The sequence below is a fragment of the Garra rufa genome, chromosome 9 (genome assembly GCF_049309525.1).
Source record: "Garra rufa chromosome 9, GarRuf1.0, whole genome shotgun sequence".
NCBI lineage: Eukaryota > Metazoa > Chordata > Actinopteri > Cypriniformes > Cyprinidae > Garra > Garra rufa.
In genome coordinates, this window is record NC_133369.1 from 20,695,216 (window position 1) to 20,721,726 (window position 26,511).

Below are 26,511 nucleotides of genomic sequence, written 5' to 3' on the forward strand. Positions count from 1 at the left end.
TCCTATTGGCTTAGACGAGTCTTTTTACATGCCAGAACGAACGAGGAACTAGATCCGGGGGAAAGTCGTAAACCTCCCTGAGACTGGTGTTTTTGTCAAACGTGCTAAAGTCCACGAACATTCATTTGAGTCAAACAGTATTATTACAAATCTTGCGTCAGCCCAGGAGCTTGCAAAACTGGGGCTTTGAGCAAAAGCTTGTTTTTCCGGTCGCAGAGCCCAATGAAACTCCTGCGTAGACGCGGCTTATTTCATTCGTTTGCTGAGGGCTTGCTGTAAATTAGCTGGAATCATGATTGACCAGAATGATTTTGGGCCCATCACACGGAATCGCAGACGCGCGACCATCACAAGCGCAAAGAGCGAGACTGTGAAACTCAGAAACGGAGCGACCGCGGCAGCAGCAGCCAGTGATCTCAAAAGCGGACCCAAGACGCGGGAGTCTTTCACGAAAAACTTACAGCTGAACGAAGACAGCAAGCAAAAATGCGATCGCTACGACAAAATGAGGTACAGTGTCAGGACGTCATGCAAAAACGCAGGTTGCTGTAGACAAAGATAGATGGTCACTGCAAAGAGACCAGGCAGGATTCGCCAGTGTGCGTTTGTGGCACAGTACTGGACATTTAACCCCTTATATCCCAAAAATTATTTCCCTTATTCTTGCTGTTACAGAAAATAATATATGTGATGATTTCAGGATAATTACCTACGTAATTCTGTAAAACAAATATTAGATATTAGGGATATACCACATAGTGGATTAGGAATATGATGTTAAATAAATAAATAAACGTTGACCAATGATCTGTAATATTGGGAGGAGGGGCGTGTCCTCAATGTTTTTAGAGTGCAGTCATTTCCTGAATTAAGTTTCACCTGCTGTAAGCTACTGAATTGTTAGCTTTTGTTAAAACCATCAGCCCATATGTTAACTATTTTATATTTAAGCAATAAGGTACGAGAGGCCGTGCTGATTTATTCATGATACAGCACGGCCTCAAGTAACGTTACCTTATTGCTTTTATAAAACGGTTACCACACAATAAAAATATTAAAATCAAAAATATATATTAATTTATATATATTGAGTTGTACGTTTTCATAAAGTAAAATCATTAACTGCCTTCCGCTGTAAAAAGTAGTCCCTAACTACTGCTGCTGTGTTTACATTGCTAAGGGTGGTTGCTAAGGGGGTTCAATGATACAAAAAACCATTGAGTGAAGCGGTCATAGCAGTGCCGTATCATGAATACGACACAGCTGCTGACCAATCAGAATTAAGGAATGGAACTAACCGTTTTATAATTTTAAATAATCATGTTTAACATGAGCATTCCTGGTGAAAAACTACATTACCCATGATTCTGCAAACAAATCTGCCCACTCTCATTAAGCACTGTAAATTTGTAATAAAGACCCTCTCCAGATCTTCTCAAACTATTCAATTACATGCATGTTTTGCAATTAACATAAAGCCGGTAAGTACACAGTCTTGTACCCAGTGTTGGGGGTAATGCATTACAAGTAATACGAGTTACGTTATCAAATTACTTTTTTCAAGTAACTAGTACTTTTTCAAATAAGTAACGCCAGTTACTTTGTTTTCCCATTTATTGACTGATAAGTCTCCTGTCCCCCTGTTGAGAGAAATCGGAAGTAAGGAGGCGTTGTGTGCACTATGTGAACATGATGTTACTGTAGTTCTATGCTAAATGTGAGCATTCATTAATTCATCTCACTCAAAAAAAAAAAAAAAAAAAACAATTTCAACAAATTTTTTTGTCAGAGTAAAAAAGTTACTTTTCTAGGGCACAAATAAACTCAATCCATAAATGTCATCTATTCTGAAGCAATAGTCTCATCATTGCTCTATGTGGTCTTACTTTAATCATATTTGTGATATTTGCCTTAAACTGATTTCTAGGACACTTTTTAACTTTATGAAGGGCAATATATTCCTAACCTTACTAAATGTACGAGTCATCATTTATGTCAAATTCTTACATTTTATCAATACATCCAGTTAGAATAATTAGACTCTGAATGGTTGTTACTATTCAAATGAAATCAGTATCAACAAACTCCACTGCACAGGAAACACTGAAGCTACATCAAAAGTGCCATTTAGATGTATTTACTCTTTGATTAATGAAGATAAGAGGTTTCATAAATGCATTCACACAGTAAAATTGCAAATGCATAAATAATGTTATAAGATTAATGTTTTACTTTTTTAACATATCAATCTGAAATGTATGCATAATGCAACGATACTTTTAAAAATGAAAGCAAACCACCAGTAGGTGGTGGCAAGTCACTGTCTTAATGAGTGAGTCACTGATTCAACCAATTCGTTCAAACAGACTTTATTAATGGCTTACTGACCCAATTGATTAAAAAATGCTCAATCATTCAGAAATAAAACACCGCTGTGTGTTGCCCAGAGATGTGCGACTTTACTTAGAACTATTTTCTTTAGCAAAAACAATCAATAATGTGTCTAAAAGTTAATATTAACTACCTGTTTTTTGAACTACTGTTGTATAAATCAATGTCACATTTGCAGTCGTGCTGTCTTGGTCATGTGATGTTGCCTACCTATATCATATGTTATATACAGTATTTGTCTTTTTTTCAACCCAATATGTTTGTTCATGTTTGTTTCTTTGTGTGTGCTGTTGTGCCTATTAGTTTAGATGTTTCCGTGAGTCAGATGCTGCACGAGCCTCAACTGACGCAACCTTGATATTATCTGTCATCAGTCACCGTTTACACTGAAAGTAATCAAATCTGAATCATTCTCACCAAAGTTTTGGTGCTGCCCTAGCTATTGTTTGTTATTGATGTTTTAATCAGGTTACTTGTCTGGTCCGGCAAGTAAAATTCTTTTTCACTTGCCCCTTCACGAGCATTAATGTTTTTGCTGAAGAGTGTTGAACCCTTCTCCTGCATTTTACTGTATAGACATGAATTTACATTTCACTTTTTTGTCTGAAAAGGTATTAAAAATATAACTTTTATATTAAAAAACAAACAAGCAAGCCCTTCCCAGATTTAAAAAGTTACGCAAAAGTAACATAAGGCGTAACTTTCTATAATGTAATTAATACTTTTTTAGGAAGTAATGCAATATTGTAATACATTACTTTTAAAAGTAACTTTTCCCAACACTGCTTGTGCCTTTGTTTAGTTGTGTGATTTTCAAATTATTTTTGGCTTCAAATTTTGTAACATTGTGATTCACATTTTAGCTGGTTCGGTTCATGGATTATAACTTTTTAACAAAAACTTAAAATCCCTGTGGCAAAAAAAAGTACCCCAGAAAACCCCAGAAGTAAATAAAAAAGTCACAGGTAAAGTATAAACAACAGCAGGATAAATATGAAAGTATGAAACTTAAGGTAGAGGAGTTTGCCTTAATTTTTTTTCTCTTTTAAGAAACTATTTTAACATGCACTATACAAAAGATCTCACATTTACAAGTATAATCAGGCAGCTAATGCCGCGTTCCAGGCAACCCGTAACCCGTGTTTTTCCGACCTTCTACCAGTGAAAGTGCACTGGAACGGCAGTCAAACCCGTGACTTCCCACTCGTGAACTCGTACTATATCGATGTACTCCCAGTTACGAGTTCTGACGTAACATAGCCCGCGAAACAACAAAGTCAGCCCTAATGGGTGCGGTGTTTATGCAAGTGACACACGGTGGAAAAATAGAACTTAGGACAATATAACGTTGCAATCATATTAATAATAATATAAAAATAATAGTAATTCATAAATGTGCCCAGGCAGTTTGGCGTGACTTGCCTGGAACGCTACAAAGTCGTGAGTCGTGGTTTGAAGTGGTGATTTTCCAGTTAAAAAACCTGTGCCTGTAACGCAGCATTAGTGCACAATGTTCACACCTTATAAGAACTTCCTCATGTTATATTGAAAATTATTGAAGTGACTCGAGAGCAAACAATTATGCATGATTAGCTTTTCTGTCAGTATGGAAGCCCAAATGAATAATGAATGAAAACCATTGTATTACCTAAAGTTTTTTATTATTCCCATTAAAGATAATGTCAGTGCCACCTGCGAAAACATTGTATGCTTGCCCATCTCACTTCTCCCACCTCAGCCTTGTTTTCATTCCAAAATGGCGGATAAAATGGAATAAGCAAATCAGATTTAGATTGAGTCAAAATCCTCAGATCAACCTTTAGCCATTGATCACACAATAATACACTACCGTATCAGAGCCATTTTGCACTGTATAGCAACAAACAGGTGTTTAGGAAACTGCTTGTTTACTGTTTTTAATACATGTCCACCTTATTTCCTTCCTTATAGTTGCCACAAGTTGCAGGAGTCAATGTTGAGTTCTGCGAGCAGCTTCAAAAATTACAGAGGCATCCTGAATTGGTGTGTGGTAATGCTGGTAAGTTTGAAACAGTCACATACTTTGATCCTTGTTAGACTGCATGCTTAGACTTGCCTACTAATTCTTCTAGTTAAACTGTGTCACAGTATCCGCATGAGTTGTAAACAATTCCTCTCGCTCGGAGGTGCTACCAAAGATTAGTACTACTAATAATTTTTACTGCCTCTTAAATAAGGCAGTTACAAAGGTTAAAGGAGTTTAAATATTATGTTATGGTTTAAAAGAAGCCAAATTGCTGTTGTTTCTAAGGGTATACTGTGTTCATATAATGTATATGAGTCAAATGGAATAGTTTGTCTTTCTGTCTGATAGAAGCATGAGATCTTAAAGCTAAAATATCTCCTTTTGGACTTGAACTCTCGAACTACTTAAAGGAATAGTTAATGGAAAAAAGGAAAATATGCTGAAAATGTACTCAGCCTCAGGCCATTCAAGATGTAGATGAGTTTGATTCTTCATCTGAACAGATTTGGAGAAATTTAGCAGTACATCACTTTCTCACCAATGGATCCTCTGTAGTGAATGGGTGCCGTCAGAATGAGAGTCCAAACAGCTGATAAAAACATCACAATAATCCACAAGTAATCCACACGACCCTCTACGCGTTCGTAAGAAACTAATCTAGTTAGCAAGTTTCGCAGTTAAACGCGGCTAAATGTGGCTAAAGTAAACATTACGGCTCATCATCCTACGGCAGACAGGGGCGGGGCGAGCAGAGCTCATTAGCATTTAAAGGAACATGCAACAGAATAGCTTGCTCTAAAAACGGCTGATTTTGACTAGGTAAAAAGAGTGTTTTTTACATCACCATTGAGAGATTTTAACCAAAGTATGTTATAGACTTCTCATTAAGACCCTAAAGAATCATATCAACTTGTGGAACATGGGCATCCGATGACTTCTTTAAAGTGAGAAAGTCCAACCCCTGTTGTCCTTTCACATTAAAATCCACTGATATATTTTCTTAGAACTGCTTTAGAGTGTAAACTGTGCTTGATCTGTACATAGAATGCAATATTACGGATAGAGGATTCTTATTTTATTAAGTTAAAAACTGTTTAATGTAGGATTTGCTTCATACAAACATGCAGTGTTTCACATCAGAAGAGGTTCATTTGTGGACTGGAGTCTTGTGGATTTCCTGTGCATTATTTAATTTTTTTTCAGCTGTTTACACTCTTATTCTGATGGCACCCATTCACTGCACTGGATCCATGGATAAGCAAGTGATAAAAGGGTGATACATTTCTCCAAATCTGTTCTAATGAAGAAACAAACTCATCTTCATCTTGGATGACCTGAGGTTGAACACATATTGAGTAAATTTTCATTTTTGCATAAACTATTCAGTGACAGAATTGTATTGCCGTTACACATTTTGAGTAACGTCTGATGGTGTGTGGCAGTCATGTGGCATGTGAAGAATCGTTGATCAGTGTGTCTGTTTATGGAGACACACTTAATGCCAAGTGACGCCTAAAAATAAACATCTCGAAACAGCTTGTCTGTCTAAACACTAGCTGAACATGGAGGACAGCCAGCCAAGTCCTTGTCTTCAAAACTGTGAAGAATGCATTCACGCTTTTCAACATACTGTTAATGCGAGCTTTGAGACGACTCTATTTTGTCCTCTGCAATTTTTTCAGCTGGACTTTTTCCTTTCATATTCCAGTGGTATGGCTCTGCTTGCATTTGCATTTTCTTCGTCTTCTTCTCCATTGTTCTCTCTCATTCCATACATATGAATAAGTGTGTCTGTCTTCTGTATAGATTTATGGACAGGAATTTCAATATATCTCTGCAAACTGTGTACAGACAGTGAATAAGGATCTTTGGTGGATTTTATTCGGGTTGTTCTGACATGTTTAGATAGTCTTAGTGATGTATTCTTGCATTGGTTTTCATTTGTTTTCTTCATGAATGCGTGTCTCTACTCTTTTACAGGTTTTGAGCAATGCACGCCTGTTCTTGGAAAACCTTCTCAGGTATGAACAAATACAGTATGCAGTTTCTTGGGAGACAGCCAAAACACACAGTTTGAATGCTTAAAGTCTGTAAGAAATGAAAATTCATTATGTATTGAATGATTTATCCATGCATGTTTCATTTTTTTATTTATTATAACTCAATCTTCTCACATTCACATATTCTGGACTTTTCCAATCATTTAGTCCACTTAAAACTCACTTCTCTCTTATGACTGCAAGCTCATATTCAGATCTTCCTCTATCCAGTCAACAACCAATGGACTGAGTCCCTAGCTTACATTTTTTTCTTTTTCGATGTACATCACAGTACTTTCATGGGAGATTTGTGGCTTGTAGTACAATTATTTTATTCTAAAATTGGCTATATCAATACACATACTTGAAATTAGCAGTTATTCTGACTCCTCTTGAACAAAAGGGCATATCCAAATTATATATATAGTCAAATTATATAGAATAGTCAAAAGTTTACATACACCTTGCAGAATCTGCAAAATGTTAATTATTTTACCAAAATAAGAGGGATCATACAAAATGCATGTTATTTTTTAGCACTCACCTGACTAAAATATTTCACATAAAAGACGTTTACACACAGTCCACAAGAGAAAATAATAGTTAAATGTATAAAAATGACCCTGTCACATTCTACTGTGTTGTTACCTGAATGATCCACAGCTGGGGTTTTTTTTTGTTTAGTGATAGTTGTTCATGAGTCCCTTGTTTGTCCTGTTAAACTTAAACTGCCTGCTGTTCTTCAGAAAAATCCTTCAGGTCCCACAAATTCTTTGGTTTTTCAGCATTTTTGTGTATTTGAACAGCAATGGCTATATGATTTTGAGATCCATATTTTCACACTGATGCTCCAAAGGAAAACACTTTTTGAAAAGATCAGGGTAAATTTACCTAATGTCTTCTGGGAAAAATGTAAGTGTCTTCTGTAGCTTCTCAAGGGCTTTACTAAATGGAAAAAACTATGATATTTAGGCAAAATGTACAAAAATGTACACATCTTCATTCTGTTCAAATGTTTTCACCCCCCAGCTCTTGCATCAGTGATACAATTATTGTTGGAAATGGTTTCAAAAACACAAAAATGCAGAAAAACCAAATAATTTGTTGGAAATTAAGTATTTTTCTGAAGAACAGCGGGCAGTTAAATTGTTTAGGACAAACAAGGAACCCATGAACAACTATAACTAAACAAAAAAAAAAACCCAGCTGTGGATCATTCAGGTAACAACACAGTATTAAGAGTCAAGTGTATGTAAACTTTTGAACAGGGTCATTTTTATAAATTCAACTATTATTTTCTCTTGTGAACTTTATGTAAATGTCTTTAATGTAAAATATCTTACTCAGGTCAGTACTAAATAAAAAATAACATGCATTTTGTATGACCCCTTTAACCTTTTTGTTAAAATAATTAACATTTTGCAGATTCTGCAAGGTGTATGTGAACTTTTGACTTCAACTGTATATAAAAATATTTGATTTTTCATATCAAATTGGACACATTGGTCACTTAATGACCATAGATCAGGGCCGGCGCTAGCCATTTGGGTGCCCCCCACCACCAAAAGAATAACAACCATTCAGAATTTCTTAGTTAGGTTCTCTTAGGTTACCTACGGATGACGTCACGGACACTACGTCCATATTTTTTACAGTCTATGACTTTAACGCACTAAAATAAAATAATAATTGAACAGCGCGGTTCAAACGGCTTTGCCTTATTTTTTTTAAAATAAAAAATCGCCTGAATTTTGTAAAAAACGATAGAGTTTGGAGAGGAAAAGGTAAAAAGCAATACAAAACAAACAATTTACAGGTTATGTTGTCATTCCTTTGCTCTCAAACTGAATGCAATGTAATAAGAGGCCTTATTTAATAATAACATTAACAGTGAAGCATGCATCTAACTCTGGGTGAAAAGCTTATAATAAAATCGCCAAAATTCGGTTACATGTTAAGAATGAATAGTATAACACATTTCCAAAGCTCTAAAAGGGTATTTAAAAATAAAGCTTTCATTATAAACAGTTTACTGTCTTAAGTGCACCCATTTATTTAGTCTACAAATTAAAATAATAATTATAATAATTACAATTATTAGTATTATTTACGGTGAGCATTGCTGTCACACACATAAGAGCCCTGCACTATTGTTTCAGCTAGTAAAATAGTCCAGTTTTGTATGTAACGCAACGTGATTATATTTCGTTTAGTTTTTATTAAGTTAATTTAGAAAAAACGTTTGGAGCATTTTTTGTTCGTTAAATATAAGTTTTTGATTTTTAAAGTAACGGCCAAGCGGCAGCGGCAGAGAATGAGTTGATCATATTGTGTTTGATCAATTTTGCCTTCTCAGACAATCACAACTTGCCTAAAATAAATATAGATCTAGGCCTAAAAGAGTTAAAGTATAAAACAATGTTCATTTCAACGTTAAAATAATATGAATGTGTGGTATTAGGCACAAATGCAATCGTTTGTACGGAGAGCCGCTTTGCAGGACATGGGAGGCGCCAGCGCAATCACTTGCATTTTTGCAGTGGAAACAATTTAAAATATTCCGTCATTTTTGCTCATAAAGGTACGAGTGATACATTACTCGGAACTGTAAAGGGTCTACTTTTATTTGTGTGCACTCACAATATCAACAAAACGTTGCAAACGGTGCTTGAAACGTTGAAAACAAACATGATCCCTTCATGTCATCTCAACAGAAGTTCTTCTCAGCAAATTCAGCAAATACATAACTCACAAGATACATGTATTTATAGAAAGCTTTAAATTATTACTTAAAGGTTGTATCAGCGATTTCTAGCCTAAAACATAAAGTGTCAATTTCAGCTGACCTTTCTTCACGATCCGCTCGCTGCCTGCCCCATAAATTGTCTGTGAAAAAACCGCGTCTCTCTGGTCAGCCTAGGGTCCGAGATATGCCAAAAAAACAATTGGCACTACCAACCTTTCCACACATAAACAAACAGTGTTCCAACCAATCAGCGTCAGGGGTTTGGTGTTGTGGACTTTCCTACTGGTGCAGGGATGTGAGGGAGGCGGAGCGAAAGTCCACAACACCAAACCCCTGACGCTGATTGGTTGGAACAATGTTTGTTTATCTGTGGAAAGGTTGGTAGTGCCGATTGTTTTTTTGGCATATCTCGGACCCTAGGCTGACCAGAGAGACGCGGTTTTTTCACAGACAATTTATGGGGCAGGCAGCGAGCGGATCGTGATGAAAGGTCAGCTGAATTTGACACTTTATGTTTCAGGCTAGAAATCGCTGATACAACCTTTAACGAAACAAAACAAAAACTATTCATTATGTAGTCTGTAAAGATAAATTTTTCTCTAAAGGCACGTCCAAAGAGGAAATGGCGATCGGCAACTTCATCCTTGCTAGACTGACTGACTCAGAAAACACAAGCGTTTTAGCGTTTATTTTACAATAATTACCAATAGGATAAAACACAGGCGGTGAATATAAACACTTTTATATTAGTTTAATGTTAAAATTAACATTGTTTTATACCTGAACTTGCTTTTGTATATCAACATGCTTTAGACATATTTTATTTGTTATTTATACTAGTAGCCTGTTGTGATGATTTTTCACGACCCAGATTTTTTGGTGCCCCCCCAGGCACTTGGTGCCCTACGCGCAGTGCGTGGTGTGCGTGTGCGGAGCGCCGGCGCTGCCATAGATTGATTAGATGTATTTAATATTTGATCAATTATATAAAAAAGTGTGTCTCTCCAAGAATAAGACTAACAGAATAGTCCTCAAACATCATTAAACAACTGACCTTTATCTCCAACGCCCCCATTGAGCAGGTGTTGAATGGACACAAACGTGTTAAGACACATTCTCTGCAGCTCCGCTCTGTGTTTTAAGTGTCATGCCGATGAAGATCTAGTCTGTAGGGTTTGTTTGATAAGTGTACAGGCCTTCCACTCCCCGAGTGGAATGAAACACTGAACCCCATGCTGGGAGAACCATATGCTGTCATCATGTTGCACACTGCTGCTTGCAGACAGTATGTATACAGCTGCCTGCCCAAAATGCCGCAAATAATCAGTGGTTCAGAGCAAGAGACCAGTACTGAAATAAAAACATGTTGGGTCCAATATGTAATCATTTATAAATATTTAGACATATAAAGTTTGTGGAACATGTCTGGTTTGTAATTCACATCCATTCTTTTTGTCATAGGTATGGCATTTTGGTGGACCCCATTCAAGTGTTGTCATTGTTCCTCAAAAACCCTTATAGCTGGCCTGCTGCATGCCTGGTCATTGGTATGTATTTGAAGGAAAGATTAGCGTATATATTTTCCAGTTTAGCCTATTCTTTTGTAGCCCTTACAGGTACATTATTAAAATTAGGTTGGGAGACGACACTCCCATGTTCACTCCCTTTGCTATTCTACTTAAATGGTAGATTGTTTCTATAATTTTGCATGTTATCAAAGACTGAGAAGTATGTAATTGCTTTTTGATTCTCTTCTGCTTCATTACATCCTGCAAAAATGCTTTTATTATTGCAACTGCTTTTATTTTAGCTATATAATAATGTCTGACATTATAACAATTCTTTGCTTGCAGTTTCTAATGTTTTTATACTTGTGGCGTTGTATACCGAGAGGAAACTAGCCATGGTGAGTTCAAAAGCCATTCACATTTCTACATTTAATCAGGTTATCCTAAGGAATAAAGCCGTTGTCATAAAAATATAGGCGTTCAGTAATGTCACACAGTATAATTTGGCGTTTGGAATTACATTGAGGGGTTGTGAAGAGTTCAATTTAGAGGGCAAATTTAATTCATTGTGTTTTAAAAAAAGCCAGGCATATTTTAGAGAGCTTGCAAAGTATCAGCACATTTACTCAACTGGCTGAATTGCAACTGAATGAACTTGTAAACGGTTTAGGCATTTTGCTGATGTTGTGTAAGACTTGCATAAAAAACAAAGTGTTGGGCTGTTAGAGAGGAAATGTATTTTTATTTGGACCAAATGCAAATTATATGTTATAATGTCTGTCCTTTTATGTTGCCGTGTTGAGATTTGCATGATTATTTTATATTAGCATCTTTGTTTTGTGATTATAGTGCTTCATTAGTGTTCTTGGCTGTCTGCAATTGTGTTGTTATCAGACAAGTTTTTATGTTTGTATTGTTGTACATGTAGCCTACTATTAAATGTTTCCTCATTGTGTTTTCTAGGGGTCGATCAGTGAGAAAGTTGGCCTGCTGATCTACATTTTTAATTTAACAGTCATCTTGTGTTTTCCAATGGTTGTTGTGTTGAAGCTGCCATCTATTACACCAGGTGAGACATTATATATACATTATACATTCACTTTCATTGTGCATTGTGTATGCATTACAACACTTACACAAAAACATATATAAATGAGACTTATTTTTTAATACTGTCAAATATAATATTGTGGTATATTTTTAAGTGATGAATTAGTACTATAAATTTAATTGTATCATTTAAAATTATTGATTGTAGTTTTTAGTGTTTTATATATTTTTTAATTTGACAACATTTTTTAATTTGTTTTTTAAGAAGCCTACATTTATTTGATCCAAATGACATCAAAAACAGTAAAATGTTGATATATTTTTACTATTTATATGTGAATATTTTAAGAAAAATTATTTATTCCTGTGATTTTAAAGCTGAATTTTTAGCATCATTACTTCAGTCACACGATCCTTCAGAAATCATTCTAATATTCTGATTTGCTGCTCAAAAAACATTTATTATTATTATAAAGTTGAAAACAGCTGAGTAGATTTTTTCAGGTTTCTTTGATGAATAGATAGTTGAGAAGAACTGAAATAGACATCTTTTGTAACATTATAAATGTATTTATCATCACTTTTGATCAATTTAATGCATCCTTGCTAAATAAAAGTATACATTTTTATAATTACTACTTAATTATACTTACTCCGAGCTTTTGAATGGTACAGTGTATGATTTTACAAAAGCTTTTTATTTCAGATAAATGCTAATCTTTGTGTATTTCTGTTCATCAAAAAATCCTAAAATATTTCTATTCATCAAAGAATCCTCTTTTAAATGTCGATAATAACAATAATATTTCTTGAGCAGCAAATCATCATATTAGAATGATTTTATTAAGGCTTATATGACACTGAAGAATGGAGTAATGATGCTGAAAATTTAGTTTTGATCACAAGAATAAATTACATTTTTAAATATATTCAAACAATAATCAAAACAGTTATTTTAAATAGTAAAAATATTTCACAATATTACTGTATTTGCTGTATTTTGGATCAAATAAATGCAGGCTTGGTGAACAGCTGTTATCATATTATCATATTTTTAAATATTTAGTTTTTTTTTAAAGAAATGTAGTATCAGTTCATCCCTATTAATTTACTCTGTCATACTTGTTTTCTAGACAGCCATTAGCACAAAAAGCTTAGTTTGTTATTTCATTAATGTATGTATAATATCATGTGATCAGGTGATCTAGCTTTGCAAAACTGACTGGGCACAACCAAATAATAATTTACAGAATGAACTAATCCACCTGTATACCAGCATTCAGATGTCATGAACTCAGCTGGTGTGTGAATTGTATTTTTTCTCACGATAGAAGATATAGCAGTAAACATATCGTTGAATTAGAGCCACAGCCTAATGGTTATCAGTGGTACTCAAGCAGTAGATCTCTAATTGTGTCCTCATTAGTGATAGAATGATATATTTAGCCATTTTAAATATTGAAACCTAAATTCAATGCATTAGAGTAGAAAATATATTCTCACACTTCCTCTTCTCCATACCACAACTTTCACTGGCTCTTCTGTCCACACTCATCTGTTTGCACCACAGGAGGTGAAAATGTGCCTCCATCTGTCAGCCTAGTACCGCACACACTGCTCCTGTACCAGACAGTCAGGTCATTTCAGGGGCCGTCAGGGCCTGTGCTGGTCCTGTAGCCCTTGAGTCCATCTCTCTAGGGCATAGGCGCACTCCAGAGCCCCTGCATGGACCATTTCCACCCAGCATATGGCTGCTATTGATAAAGCAGTGGTAGGGGGAGCATATGAGTGTGAGCCAGGTCTGTATACGCTACAGTGGTGATGGGCTATGAGTCTGGACATGCTGGGTCACGTGACTATGAGTTATGAACCATTGAAAGGGGCATGCTGTGGTGTTGTGATGGAAGTGTACTGTATTTGCGTTACAAACCTCTTGTTTACCTCAGGTATTAAAAGGAAGAATTGCATTCCGTTTATGTCTAATAAGCCTGTTTAATCGTGTCTTTCTGTGTCCTTTTTATGCAGTTGGAGGGGCGTTTGCTTTGGGAGTCTACACCATCCTGTTTTTGAAACTTTACTCGTATAAGGATGTTAACAGGTGGTGCAGAGAGAGAACGCGAGTGAAGGCCCGCAGTCTCTCCAGATCTCTTTCCTGTGAGTAAATACGTAAAAAACATTACATGCAGCAGTATGAAGAGTATGAAATACATATTTATGTGACCCTGGACTACAAAACCAGTATTAAGTAGCACAGGTATATTTGTAGCAATAGCCAAAAATACATTGTATGGGTCAAGATTATCGATCTTTCTTTTATGCCAAAAATCATTAGGATATTTAGTAAAGATCATGTTCCATGAAAATAGTTTGTAAATTTCCTACTCTAAATATATTGAAACTTAATTTTTGATTAGTAATATGCATTGCTAAGAACTTTATTTGACAAATTAAAAGGTGATTTTCTCAATATTTAGATTTTTTTGCAATCTTATATTTTCAAATAGTTGTATCTCAGCCAAATATTATCCTATCTTAACAAACCATACATCAATAGAAAACCTATGACCCTTATGACTGGTTTTGTGTTCCATGGTCACATATTGCTAGTTCAGTATATGTAGTGCACTATATGGCCAAAACTGAGTCTTTTTTTGTCGCCCTCCTGTTGGCTATTATAAGACTAGTTTACACTATGCTGCAATATGGACATTGATCTGACCCTGGTACAGTAATTAGGAGCCCCCATCCATAAAAGTTGTTCTTGGGCCATGTGAATTTTAGCAACAATCCTGCTACAATTATTTATTTTTGCACTGATGAAGGCCTATTCTGCAAAATAAACATTGTTTTAAGGGTTAGTTGACCCAAAAATTAAAATTCTGTCTTTAATTACTCACCCTCATGTCGTTCCAAATCTGTAAGGCCTGTAAGTTCACTTTCGGAACACAAATTAAGATGTTTTAAGAAACCTGAGAGCTTTTTGACCCTGCATAGACAGCAACAAAAGTACAACATTCCTAGGCCTAGAAAGGTATATCAGTGGTTCAAAAGTAATTTTATGAAGCTACAAGATTACTTTTGCACTGAAAAATAAATAAATAAATAACTTTATTCAATAATTTCTCTCCGTTTTGATGGCTCCTGCATCAGAAGCACCAGGGGCGGAGTGGGGCACTAAAATCCACCGGGAAAATTCTGACTGCAAGGAACTATGGATAGTTGGATGAATTTCCCTTTGGGGATCAATAAAGTATCTATCTATCTATATATAATCTATATATAAATATAATCTAGGCTATCCACCTATCTGTATATCTACCTATCTATATAATACAACAAGCCATTCAACCACTGGAAAACCGTAGTATGTGGGAGTATTTGGCCGCTATTCGCTGAGAATTTAGTAATGCCAATGATTCTAATAAGCTCAGGCAGGTCGCGTTCGCCTGGCGCCCGTTCAATTTGTGATCCGCTGTGTAAATCCTTCGGCCGGCCGACCGGGACTTTTCCCGATTGCCACTCCGCCCCTGCATTACATTGTGCTACTCTTATGAATTCGCGTCGACTGACACAGAGAAGTATTTGTTGAATAAAGTCGTTATTTTTGTTTTGTTTGCACACAAAAAGTATTCTTCTAGGTTTGTAAAACTAAGGGTAACCATTGATGTTACATGGGCTATGTTAACAATGTTCTCTACTACCTTCCTGGCTCTTGAATGTGGTAAATTGTTAAATAAAGTTTTTATTAATGATGTCACATAGACTATGTTATCAATGTCCTTACTACCTTTCTTGAACTTGATAATTGCATTGATGTCTATGCAAGGTCACAAAGCTCTCATATTTCATCCAAAATATCTTAAATTGTGTTCAGAAGATGAACAAAGGTCTTACAGGTTTGGAACAACATGAGGGTGAGTAATTAATGATAGACTTTTCATTTTTGGGTGAACTATCCTTTTAAAATACATAATACATAAGCTAAAATTTAAGAGGTTATTCATACTGTAAGTTATACAGTTATACAATATAATTTCACAGAACGTTTTTCAGATTTTTTAAGCCCAAAATGAATTCTTATCACCTTTTTTATCACATATTTGCAGCATTTTTTGGTGTTGTTTTATAGTGAAAACCTACCAATAATCATTATGTGTCTATGTAATAAAATGCACAGGTAAGTAGTGACACAGCATAGAAATCTTCATAATTCTGCAGAATAGTATTAGACACCGTTTCCCCCTCAGGTTAACATTTTTTCAGAAAAATTGCAGAAATAAGGCAACAATGCAAGCCATTCTGTCATGATTTTCTTACCCTCATCTTGTTTCAAACCTGTATGAGTTGCTTTCTTCTGTTGAACACTAAAGAAGATATTTTAAAGGGGTCGTTGGATGCAAAACTCTCTTTTACATGTTGTTTGAACATTAATGTGTGTTGGCAGTTTGTGTACACAACCAACCTACAATGATAAAAAATCCATCCAGTGGTATTTTTTTATCTTTAAAAGTAATAACCCCTTTTCAGGTCATTCTCAGTTTCTTGTCAGTGTGACGACACACCAACAGAGGCCGCTCCCATGATAGTTGATTGACATGAGCGCCTTACCTTAGACCCGCCCTCACTGAACTGAAACAGTCGATTCCGATCGCCATTGTGTCGACTCAGGTGCAGAGGAAAACAAGATTGAGGTGTTCTGTTGTTGGATGTAATAATGAACATAGCAGACGGCATTTACTCCCGACATCTGAGCCACTGAAGACGCAGAGGATTAGTGTTACTTTCGTTTTTGAAAGGAAAGCACTGATCCTGATCTACATATGCGTCTATGTTCGTGCGAATCATTTGTGATGCAGCTTCACCCACAGCAGAAGTGAGTTTAAGGGTTTTTTATGCATCTTTGCAAATGGCCTTTCTTAATAATGTACTAGTTAGCAAGTTTCGCAGCTAAACGTGGCTAAAGTAAACATTACGGCTCGTCGTCCCATGGCAAAAAGGGGCGGGGCAAGCAGAACTCGTTGGCATTTAAAGGAACATGCAACAGAATAGCTCGCTCTAAAAGGGCTGATTTTGACAAGGTAAAAAGAGTGTTTTTTTTTTTTTACCAAATTATGTTACAGCAGGGCTGCTCAACCCTGCTCCTGGAGATCTACCTACCTGCAGACTTTTGTTCCAGCCCTGCTCCAACACAGCTGTCTGTAATTATCAAGTGCTACTTAAGAGATTAATTAGCTGGTTCAGGTGTATTTGTTTAGGGTTGGAGCTGAACTATGTAGGATAGTAGATCTCCAGGAACAGGGTTGAGCAGCCCTGTGTTACAGACTTCTCATTAAGAATCATATCAACTTGTGGAAAATGGGCATCCGATGACCCCTTTAAAGAATGTTGATAACTGAACAGTTGGTAATAGCCATCGACTTCCATTTAAAAAAAAAAAAAAATTACTGTCAGCTGTTTGGTAACATTCTTCAAAATATCTTCTTTTATGTTCCCACAAAAAAGACAAGGCACAGAGATTTGGAATGACATGTGGGTGAGTAAGTGATGACAGTTCATTTTTGTCCTTTTAATTCTTGCGATTGCAAGACTGCGAAATCCTGGAGGGACCGGTTCCGAGATAAATTGCAATATAATCATTTTAGTGATGTCCTTGGTGTTTGGTCGACAGTTCAATATGTTTTGCAGTAAATGCCTGTGTGATTATGCGGTGTGAGTTGCAGAGACCTCATTCTTTAGTTGAACATCAGGTTTAAATGGCTTTAGAAGCAGATTTGTTTATCTCTCCTGACAGTTTCTCTTTTCTTTAGGTCCATCATCTCCATCTGCGTCAAGCGGTATGCAGTCGCATGTGTCCTACCCAGGAAATCTCTCTCTCAGGGGTAAGCTGTGCCTGACAGTCAAGTCACCAAATGCTATTTCCAATCATAATTAAAGATTTTGTATTATTTTTATGATATCTAACAACAATTTTAAAGGTATAGTTCACCCAAAAATGAAAATGATGTCATTAATTAATCACCCTCATGTTGTTCCAAACTTGTAAGACCTTCATCTTCAGAACACAAATTAAGATATTTTTGATGAAATGAGCTTTCTGACCCTGCATATACAGCAATGCAACTACAATGTTCAAGGCCCAGAAAGGTAGTAAGGATATTGATAAAATAGTTCATGTGACATTAGTTTTCAACCTTAAATTTATGTATTCTTGTGTGCAAAGAAAACAAAAATAACGACTTTATACAACAATTTTTTTGTCTCCCCCACTATTTACAACGTTTTTGGGTGAACTACCCTTTAATAACGTCAAATGTTATAACTTCACATGACCTGAGAACTTGTAGTTAGTATTTTGACTGTCTTTTTCTTTCCAGATATGTATTATTTTGTTTTTGCTCCAACGCTATGCTATGAGCTCAATTTTCCCCGCTCTGAATCCATCCGAATGGGATTTGTGCTCAGGAGGCTCTTTGAGATGGTAGGCTATTAGCTTAGAAACATATTTCCTGACAGTATTGACAGTTCTTGCTCATCATTACATTGATAAGTTGTACTACCAGATTTGTTCACAGTACAGTATATTATGCCTTGTTTATTTTGTGAATATTGCATTCTTGCCTAAATCTGCAAATGGCAATAAATCATGGGAATTAGCTTATTGTTTGCAAACAACTGCCGGGAGCCATGGCAGGAATATATGAGGGTAATTTTTATTTATGAAAGTGCTTCTTGTTAGAGCATTACTTCCAGTTATAGCTGTTGCAAATTACACGTTTAATTCACACACATGCGCTCGATTCTGTAAATAGCATTGTTAACATTTTGGTTTTATATTTAGTGAGAAATCAAAATCTGATTTGCTTGTCTGTTGCAGTTGCTCCTCACTCAGTTATTGGTTGGTTTAACGCAGCAGGTGAGCATCACAGTGCGTTTGGTAATCACATCAAACCTGCAATTTTCATTTCATATTTCATATCTAATGTTCTTTCTATTGTTTTCCAGTGGATGGTGCCAATCATTCGAAGTTCAATGAAGCCATTGCAGGTTTGTTCGTGTGCTGTATCTTAAAATGTGCCTTTAAAAAAGGTGCTTTGTTTAATCCTATGAAATTGGTTTTCATTTTGCAGGAAATGAACTTCACTAGAATGACAGAGCGTCTGCTTAGACTAGCAGTAAGTAAAACTAACATTGTCAAACACGTCCTCCTTAGAACAGAAACATAAATCTGTGTTCGGATTTTTACATGCAAGAAAGATGAATGAAGAGAATGCATATCGATATCTATGTTTTACTAGGTGCCCAACCATCTCATCTGGTTGATTTTCTTCTACTGGTTTTTCCATTCCTCAATGAACTTTATGGCTGAGCTGTTGAGGTTTGGAGATCGGGAATTTTACCGTGACTGGTGGTGAGTGATCTTTACAGTTATTTCTTTGAAAAAAAAAAAAAAAGCTTTATTTGATCGGCTAGAGGTACCTCTTCCACACCATACTGCGTTTGATAGGCTTTAAATGCAGTCAGTTTTTATGTGCCTTCTCTGTCTCTTCCATTTCTATTTCATATGTAGAGTTTATATTTTAAGTCTCAGATTGATTGTGACACTCTGTTTCTTTTAGGAACTCCGAGACAATAACATACTTCTGGCAAAACTGGAATATTCCTGTGCACAAGTGGTGTCTCCGGTAAGTGAACGGAGGTTTTTGAAAGAGATCGCAGACAGCTGTTGGGAGGCCAGATGAAATACGACACAGTAAAACTCACAGAGACGATAATGAAGAGAGACTATAATGTGATCTGTCCACAAGAAATATATGGTTATTTACAGTTCGCACTGACTGTGAGTTTATGTGCTTCTCTCTCCTGTTTTCAAAGGCACTTTTACAAGCCGTTGCTGAGAAGAGGTGCTGGCAAGTTACTGAGCCAATCAGCTGTATTTTTCGCCTCTGCGTTTTTTCACGAGGTGAGATGTGCATAAATCACACGCTGTTTTAAATATTCTGTCAGGTCATGGCAAATGAAAGTTAACAGTCTGAGCAGGGTAACAACCTGTGTGAATTATTCTCATTTTAGAAATGTGCTATTTCTCATGAGCAATAGCAAGACACTGCAATATTTTAGAAGCTAGTGTGTTTACATGCAGAATATTACTTTGGTTTACTATTAACGCCAATAAAATAACGAAAAGCATAAACTGTAATGATTGTATATGGCTCACTTGAAGTTAATCTTTAAATCTCAAAAAAATAAATACTTAAAGTCACTTTTTAGACAAAAAATGATCCTGTTTTAATATCAGTCATTTACCAGTTATAAGCCATAACATGAAAATAATTAATGGCTTATGTTGTTTATTATCTTTGCAAATATTAATACTTAACAATTGGCTTACAATACCTTTCAAAAATTTGGGGTTGGTAGAAATTTTTAATGTTTTAGAAAGTTCTCTTTTGTTCATCAAGGCTGCATTTATTGATAACAAATACAGTAGAAGTAATCTTGTAAAATTGTTAAAATATATATTTTTAAATAAATTTTATAATGTAATTTATTCACGTTGATAAAGCTGGATTTCTTTATCAGGTGTCACATTATCATTTAGAAATTTTGATGATTTTTTTATCAATATGATAAATGTTGAAAACAGTTGTGCTGTCTAATATTTTTGTAAAGTGATACTTTTTTCAGAATTCTTTGATAAACAGAAAATTAGAAAACAGAAAAAAACTGAAAACAGCATTTGATTTAATAGAAATCTTTTGTAACATTACATAATCTTTTGATTAATTAAAGGATTAGTTCACTTCCAGAATAAAAATATTCTGATAATTTACCCCATGATGTTCATGTCTTTCTTTCTTCAGTTGAAAATAAATTAAGGTTTATAAGGAACACATTAAGGATTTTTCTCAATATAGTGGACTTCAATGGGAGCCAACGACTTGAAGGTCCAAATTGCAGTTTCAATGCAGCTTCAAAATATTTTACATGATCCCAGTTGAGGAACAATTAAAAAAAAAAAAAAAAAAAAAAAAAAAATTATATATATATATATATATATATATATATATATATATATATATATATATATATATATACTTTCTAAGCACAAATGCCCTTTGAAGCTGCATTGATATTGCTATTTGGACCCTTAACCTGTTGGCTCCCATTGGAGAAAAATCCTGGAATGGTTTCCTCAAAAACCTTAATGTCTTTTTGAATGAAGAAAGACATGAATATCTTGGATGACATGGGGTTGAGTAAATTATCAGGATTTTTTATTTCTAATCCTTTAATGCTTCCTTGCTAAGTAATAATTTCTTTCTTAATGAAAATAAATAAATAAATCTTACTGACCCCAAACTTTCAAATGATAGTATATTTTCAGATATCTCTGCATAAGGCTGGGAAATAAAGTATCAGAAAAGTAAGAAAGTATTTTAGCATCGAAATAGTGCACTTCACTGAACATAAATGTACAAAAAATCAAAACTCTTTGGTCTCTTTGGGCGTTGCGGCAAGCAGCTGTTCTCTGAAGCAGCTGCGTATTCTAGAATCATTTGTAAAATTCTAGATGTTCTGCGCTCCCGAGGCAGTCGTCTCATTTCCCTGACTCAGAAGCAGGTGCCCAGCGTTTGGCTGGTAGCCACCGTTCTTCAGAGGAGATGAAGGTCAGGACGGAGCGTTGAGGAAGAGGGAGAACAGGCTCCTATCAGGCTGCTGTTCTCTGTGATAAGCTGTGAGCTGAGCTGGGGGAAGGGAAAGAGAGGGGGAGGAATCAGGGAGGAAGATGTGTCCAATCCGCAGGTGCAGCCAGATAGTATTCTTAACCGTCTTATTAAAAAACATTGACCTTCACAGGATGCCTCAGAACTGGACCCCAGATCACAGTAATGACTCCGAAAGCTCAGATGGAGAGTGAAGTTTCGGCTCACGAATATTTAAAACCGGAGGTGTGAAGATACGCTGAAATTTTAAAAAGGGTTTATTTATTTAGAGCTAATGTGCTGAGGGCGCATCCAGCCCTGATCTAGTGAAGAGGTAACAGGAAGGTCAGTGTTTCGAGACTCCTGGAGTTTACTAGAGGTTAGTTAAAGGACACAGCGATCAACCCTTCAGTACTTAATCAACATTTTGTGGTGAGAATCTGTTTTCTGGTGTGAATTGAGTCACTAGATTCATATAACCTGACCAGTTTTGTACACAACTCCTCAGGATTTAAAACAGCAGTAAATGTGTATATTTTTATAATTTAGCTAAATATATAATATATATATGTATATTATATTGACGAAAATCAGTTTACTTTTTATTGCACTGTCAAGGAATCCCTCTATTAGTCTGGTTCTCTTTAAATCAGTAGTAAACAAAAATGAGAGTCATCAGTTTATATAACCCAACCCAAGTTTCATGCACTGGGCTTTGGGATTTAAAACAGCAGCACCACAACAAAAATATATATAATGCAAGTTTTGAACTAAATAATATATTGCCAGCAAGAAATTAACTTTCTGTCGTCCTTCCATTTTAAATGAATGAGTGAATTCAAATGAATCACTCATCTTCATGTCATTCCAAACTTGTATGCTGTTATATTTTCCATCAAACGCAAAAGGAGGCATTCTTACGCAATTCTTGCCATACATTGACAGTTCTTTGTGACCAGGGCCTGTTCAGCTATAAAAGCACATGTTGTTGAATCTTTAAATATTTCACCTTTTGTGTTCGACGGAAACAAATACAGCTTTGGTGATAGAATTTTATTTTGAAGTCAGTGAGTCATTTGTTGAATCGTTTTCAGTGAATTAGCTTTAATAATTGCAGGTTAAGGACCTGTTGTTAAATCTTCCTTTGTTCGATGGAAACAAATACAGCTTTGCAGTAGCAGTGAGGGCGAGTAGATAATGATAATGATATTTTAAGGTCATTGAGTGTTGAATCAGACTCAGGGGAACAAAAGTCTTATTCCAAATAATGAACTGAATCAGTCAGATGGCTCACTGGAGTGAATTAGCTTTGATAACTGCAGTTTACGAACCTGTTGTTAAATCTTTATTTTAACTTTTGTGTTTGACGGAAACAAATACAGCTTTGCAGTGAGTGTGAGTACATAATGATAGAATTTTATTTTAAAGTCAATGAGTCATTTGTTGAATCTGATTCAGTTGAACACAAGACTCATTTTGAATAATGAACTGATTAATCAAATGACTCACTTCTTCAGTGATTTAGCTTTGATAACTGCAGGTTAAGGATCTGTTGTTGAATCTTTAAATATTTCAACTTCTGTTTGACAGAAACAAAGTTTAGCTTTTCAGTGGCACTAAGGGTGAAACAAATACAGCTTTGTAGTGGCAGTGAGGGTGACAAAATAATGATAGAATTTTAAGTCAATGATCCATTTGATGAATCAGACACATTGTAAGTAATGAACTAAATCAGTTGACTCACTTCTGTAGTGAATTAGTTTTGATAACTGCAGGTTTAAATTCACAAATGTTAAAATGTAAGAAATGCACAGAACTAGGTCCTCTTAGAAACTTGTTTAATGTGAGTGTATGTCTTTGTCTGCAGTATCTGGTCAGTGTCCCTCTCAGGATGTTCAGACTGTGGGCATTTATGGGCATGATGGCACAGGTATGAATGTTTAGATACAAAGACTTACATTTATTTTCTTAAATTAAAAAAACAAATACAGCTTTGTTTTTGTGTGTGTGTGTGTGTAAAAAGTATCTAATTATCTATCTTTTTTATGACACTACCTTTTTTGCGGTTTTAAAAATCTTTCAAAAACTCTTTGTTTCAGCTCCCACTGGCATGGTTTGTGGCCAGGTATCTTCGTGGTAATTATGGAAACGCCGCTGTGTGGCTCTCGCTCATAATCGGTCAACCTATCGCAGTTTTGATGTATGTTCATGACTACTATGTCACCCACTATCAGGACGACCTGACGATCGCTGAAGCTCTGTAATCACAAAGTTGATTGTGGACTCGGCTAAGCAGCTAAACGTCAAAATATTGCTGTAAGACTTCTACATATTGCAGAGGTACTGATGGGAGTACACTGATACAATTGATGAGTCACAGCAATCAGCTTTCCATAAAGTCTTCAAATAAACTCATAGCTGTAGGCTATGTTTAAACCTTTATGAACAATTACACCAGACAGTCTATGCAAATTGTGCCTGGAACTGCTAGTAGAAACGCACAAGATTCTTTAAAGCTTCTGAATGTGACTCTACAGGTGTCAAGAGCTCATTTTAACTTCACTAAATGAAACTGTCCTTATTTTTGAGGGTGTTTACATGCATTACTAGTACCGCCAGTTCAGAAGACTTTCTCACACTCAGGTCCATGTTTTATCTTTTTTTTTTTTTAGCATTTTAACATGTGCATTTAGTTTAAACATTGTGAAAACTCCTCAAACTGGACATGCTGGACTTCCTTTACAAATATATGTTGTTGGGATTTGTTTTTAAGTTAAATGCCAGTCCATAAATTGACAGAATATGCAATGAGAGAATGTTGAGACAGAAATGTGCTATTTTTTAATGAATATATTTTTAAACCAATATGTGGGCAGACACTTTAATTCTTTATGTGTGGTATTTTGCAAAGGGATACGAGAGAAACTGTAATTTTTTTAAATTCATGTTTTATTTGTTACAATAATTTTAAATTGCATTTTATGTATCTAAACTGTTGTACACTAGTGTTGAGATGCCATCTGCACTCCGTTATCGGCATTATGGGACCTGTTCATTAAAAGTGCGCCGCCCTGTGGCGAATGTTGAGAATACACAACCGTGCAAACGATGCAATTGTGGCACCGTTATTTGTTCTTGTGGAGGCATTTATCAAGCGTAATTGTATTCACTAGAGAGAACCGGATGCATTGTAATCTCGCAGTGTGTTATTTTTCACAGATCAGGCCCTTCCAGGGCAATTTGTCCTCACATGATGAGGGTGCCAGATCCTCACAATCAGTGCAAGTTTGTGATAAATGGCTTTAGAGATAAGTCTTATAATAGCCACGGGTCATATTGTATGAACATCCTATCGTGTGTGCCGCAGTGGCACAAACGCACTTCAAGAGCTTGTGCTATCTAATAGGCTGATAGTGCTTTGCCGTGCTGCGATCTGTTTAGTATACATTGCCATACGTAGAAAAGATTGGAACAGCCGAAGAATGATTACAGCGCAGAAAATCAATGCTGTATATGTCACCGTTTATTTAGTTAAACAACTAATATCAAGTTTAAAACATTCCCACTTTGGGCTATAATAAGCTTAGCTAATGCAGGTATAGGTAACTCTTACAAAGTTAGCGGTCAGATTTTGTTTTTAAAGAAATTAAAACTTTTATTCAGCAAGGAAGGATTCAATCGGAAAAACTGTCAGAAAGACATTTATAATGTTACAAAAGGATTCATATTTCAAACAAATTGTTATTTTGAAATTTTTATTCATAAAGAATCCTGAAAAATCGGTTTTCACAAAATATTAAGCAGCACAACTGTTTTCAGCATTGATAATAAACATTAAAAATATATTTCTGAAGAATCATAATGAAGACTGGAATAATGCAGCTAAAAATTTAGACTTGTCATCACAGCAATAAATTACATCCACTTCCAGCTGTTTTTAGCGTTACGTTTTGCTGCTTGATATTGCACATTGTTGTTTTACCACATTGTTTTAATGTATTAAAGGTGCCATAGAATGGAAAACTGAATGTACCTTGGCATAGTTAAATAATAACAGTTCAGTACATGGACATGACATACCCTGAGTCTCAAACACCATCTTTCCTCCTTCTTATATAAATCTAGTATTTGCAAAAGACCACCGAAAAATAGGTCAATTCCAACACGAAACAGTCGGTGTTACAGCCGAGATCGTTAATACGCCTCCAACATTTGCATCGCCCAATCATCAGTAATGTCAGCACATCAGTTAAACAGAGTCACTCAAGGGACACGGTTAGCTTAATGCTAGCGCTAGCCTGTTACATTGCAATACATAGGATTTCACTTACCACATAAACAGACGGATTACTGCGCTGATAATGGTGAATGATGGAGAAATAACTGCCTGATGATGGCGAATGATTTACAGATCCCGAGTATCACTGATGAGCTGCTCAACTTGTGTGGTAAGTACTTGTGTCTCTGCATTGTAACTTTACACAGAGCACATGCATCACAGTATGAGCATCATGAGACTAAAATGTCGGCGATTCAAAACGGCAGATTCAACAAACCGCATATTAAAAGCGGCTAGAGCTCCTAATTAAATATATATTTTTATCCATGTGAGAGCTATTGAGCTCTGTGAAACAGCCAATCAGAGCAGAGCTCATTAATATTCATGAAGCTTCCAAATTAGGCAAAAACAGCCTTTCATTCTAGGGGCAAATCCTAGGGTTGTAAATGGACCTGTAAAACCATTTCTGGAGATTTTTTGCCCTTTCCTATGCCATATACCTTCTATGTATATATCAGAGAACAATTTTAAATATTCTCTCAATGCATTCTATGGCACCTTTAATTATGAACACATTCGTTTTCTGTAGAGGCTAATGAACCGGAAATCTCGCCCATAGGCACGTTAAATGAGTAGTTCACTTCCAGAACAAAAATTATAATGTACTCACCCCATTGTCATCCAAGATGTTCATGCCTTTCTTTCTTCAGTCAGAAAGAAATCATGTTTTTTGAGGAAAACATTTCTGGAATTATCTCCATATAGTGGACTTCAATGGTGCCCACGAGT

At 35.7% G+C, this 26,511-nt stretch overlaps 1 protein-coding gene across 1 annotated transcript; it reads left to right on the forward strand.

Moving 5' to 3' along the window:
- The first annotated feature begins 63 nt into the window (after positions 1-63).
- Positions 64-24,552, forward strand: dgat1b (diacylglycerol O-acyltransferase 1b). Its single transcript, XM_073847099.1, has 17 exons — positions 64-510; positions 4,342-4,429; positions 6,377-6,417; positions 10,643-10,728; positions 11,035-11,087; positions 11,653-11,758; positions 13,765-13,893; positions 17,547-17,618; positions 18,114-18,217; positions 18,614-18,652; positions 18,742-18,783; positions 18,867-18,911; positions 19,035-19,147; positions 19,356-19,421; positions 19,612-19,699; positions 23,311-23,373; positions 23,543-24,552. Exons 1-17 carry the CDS (start codon positions 293-295, stop codon positions 23,705-23,707), a joined length of 1,518 nt encoding a protein of 505 aa, XP_073703200.1. The 5' UTR covers positions 64-292; the 3' UTR covers positions 23,708-24,552.
- Positions 24,553-26,511: the final 1,959 nt, after the last annotated feature.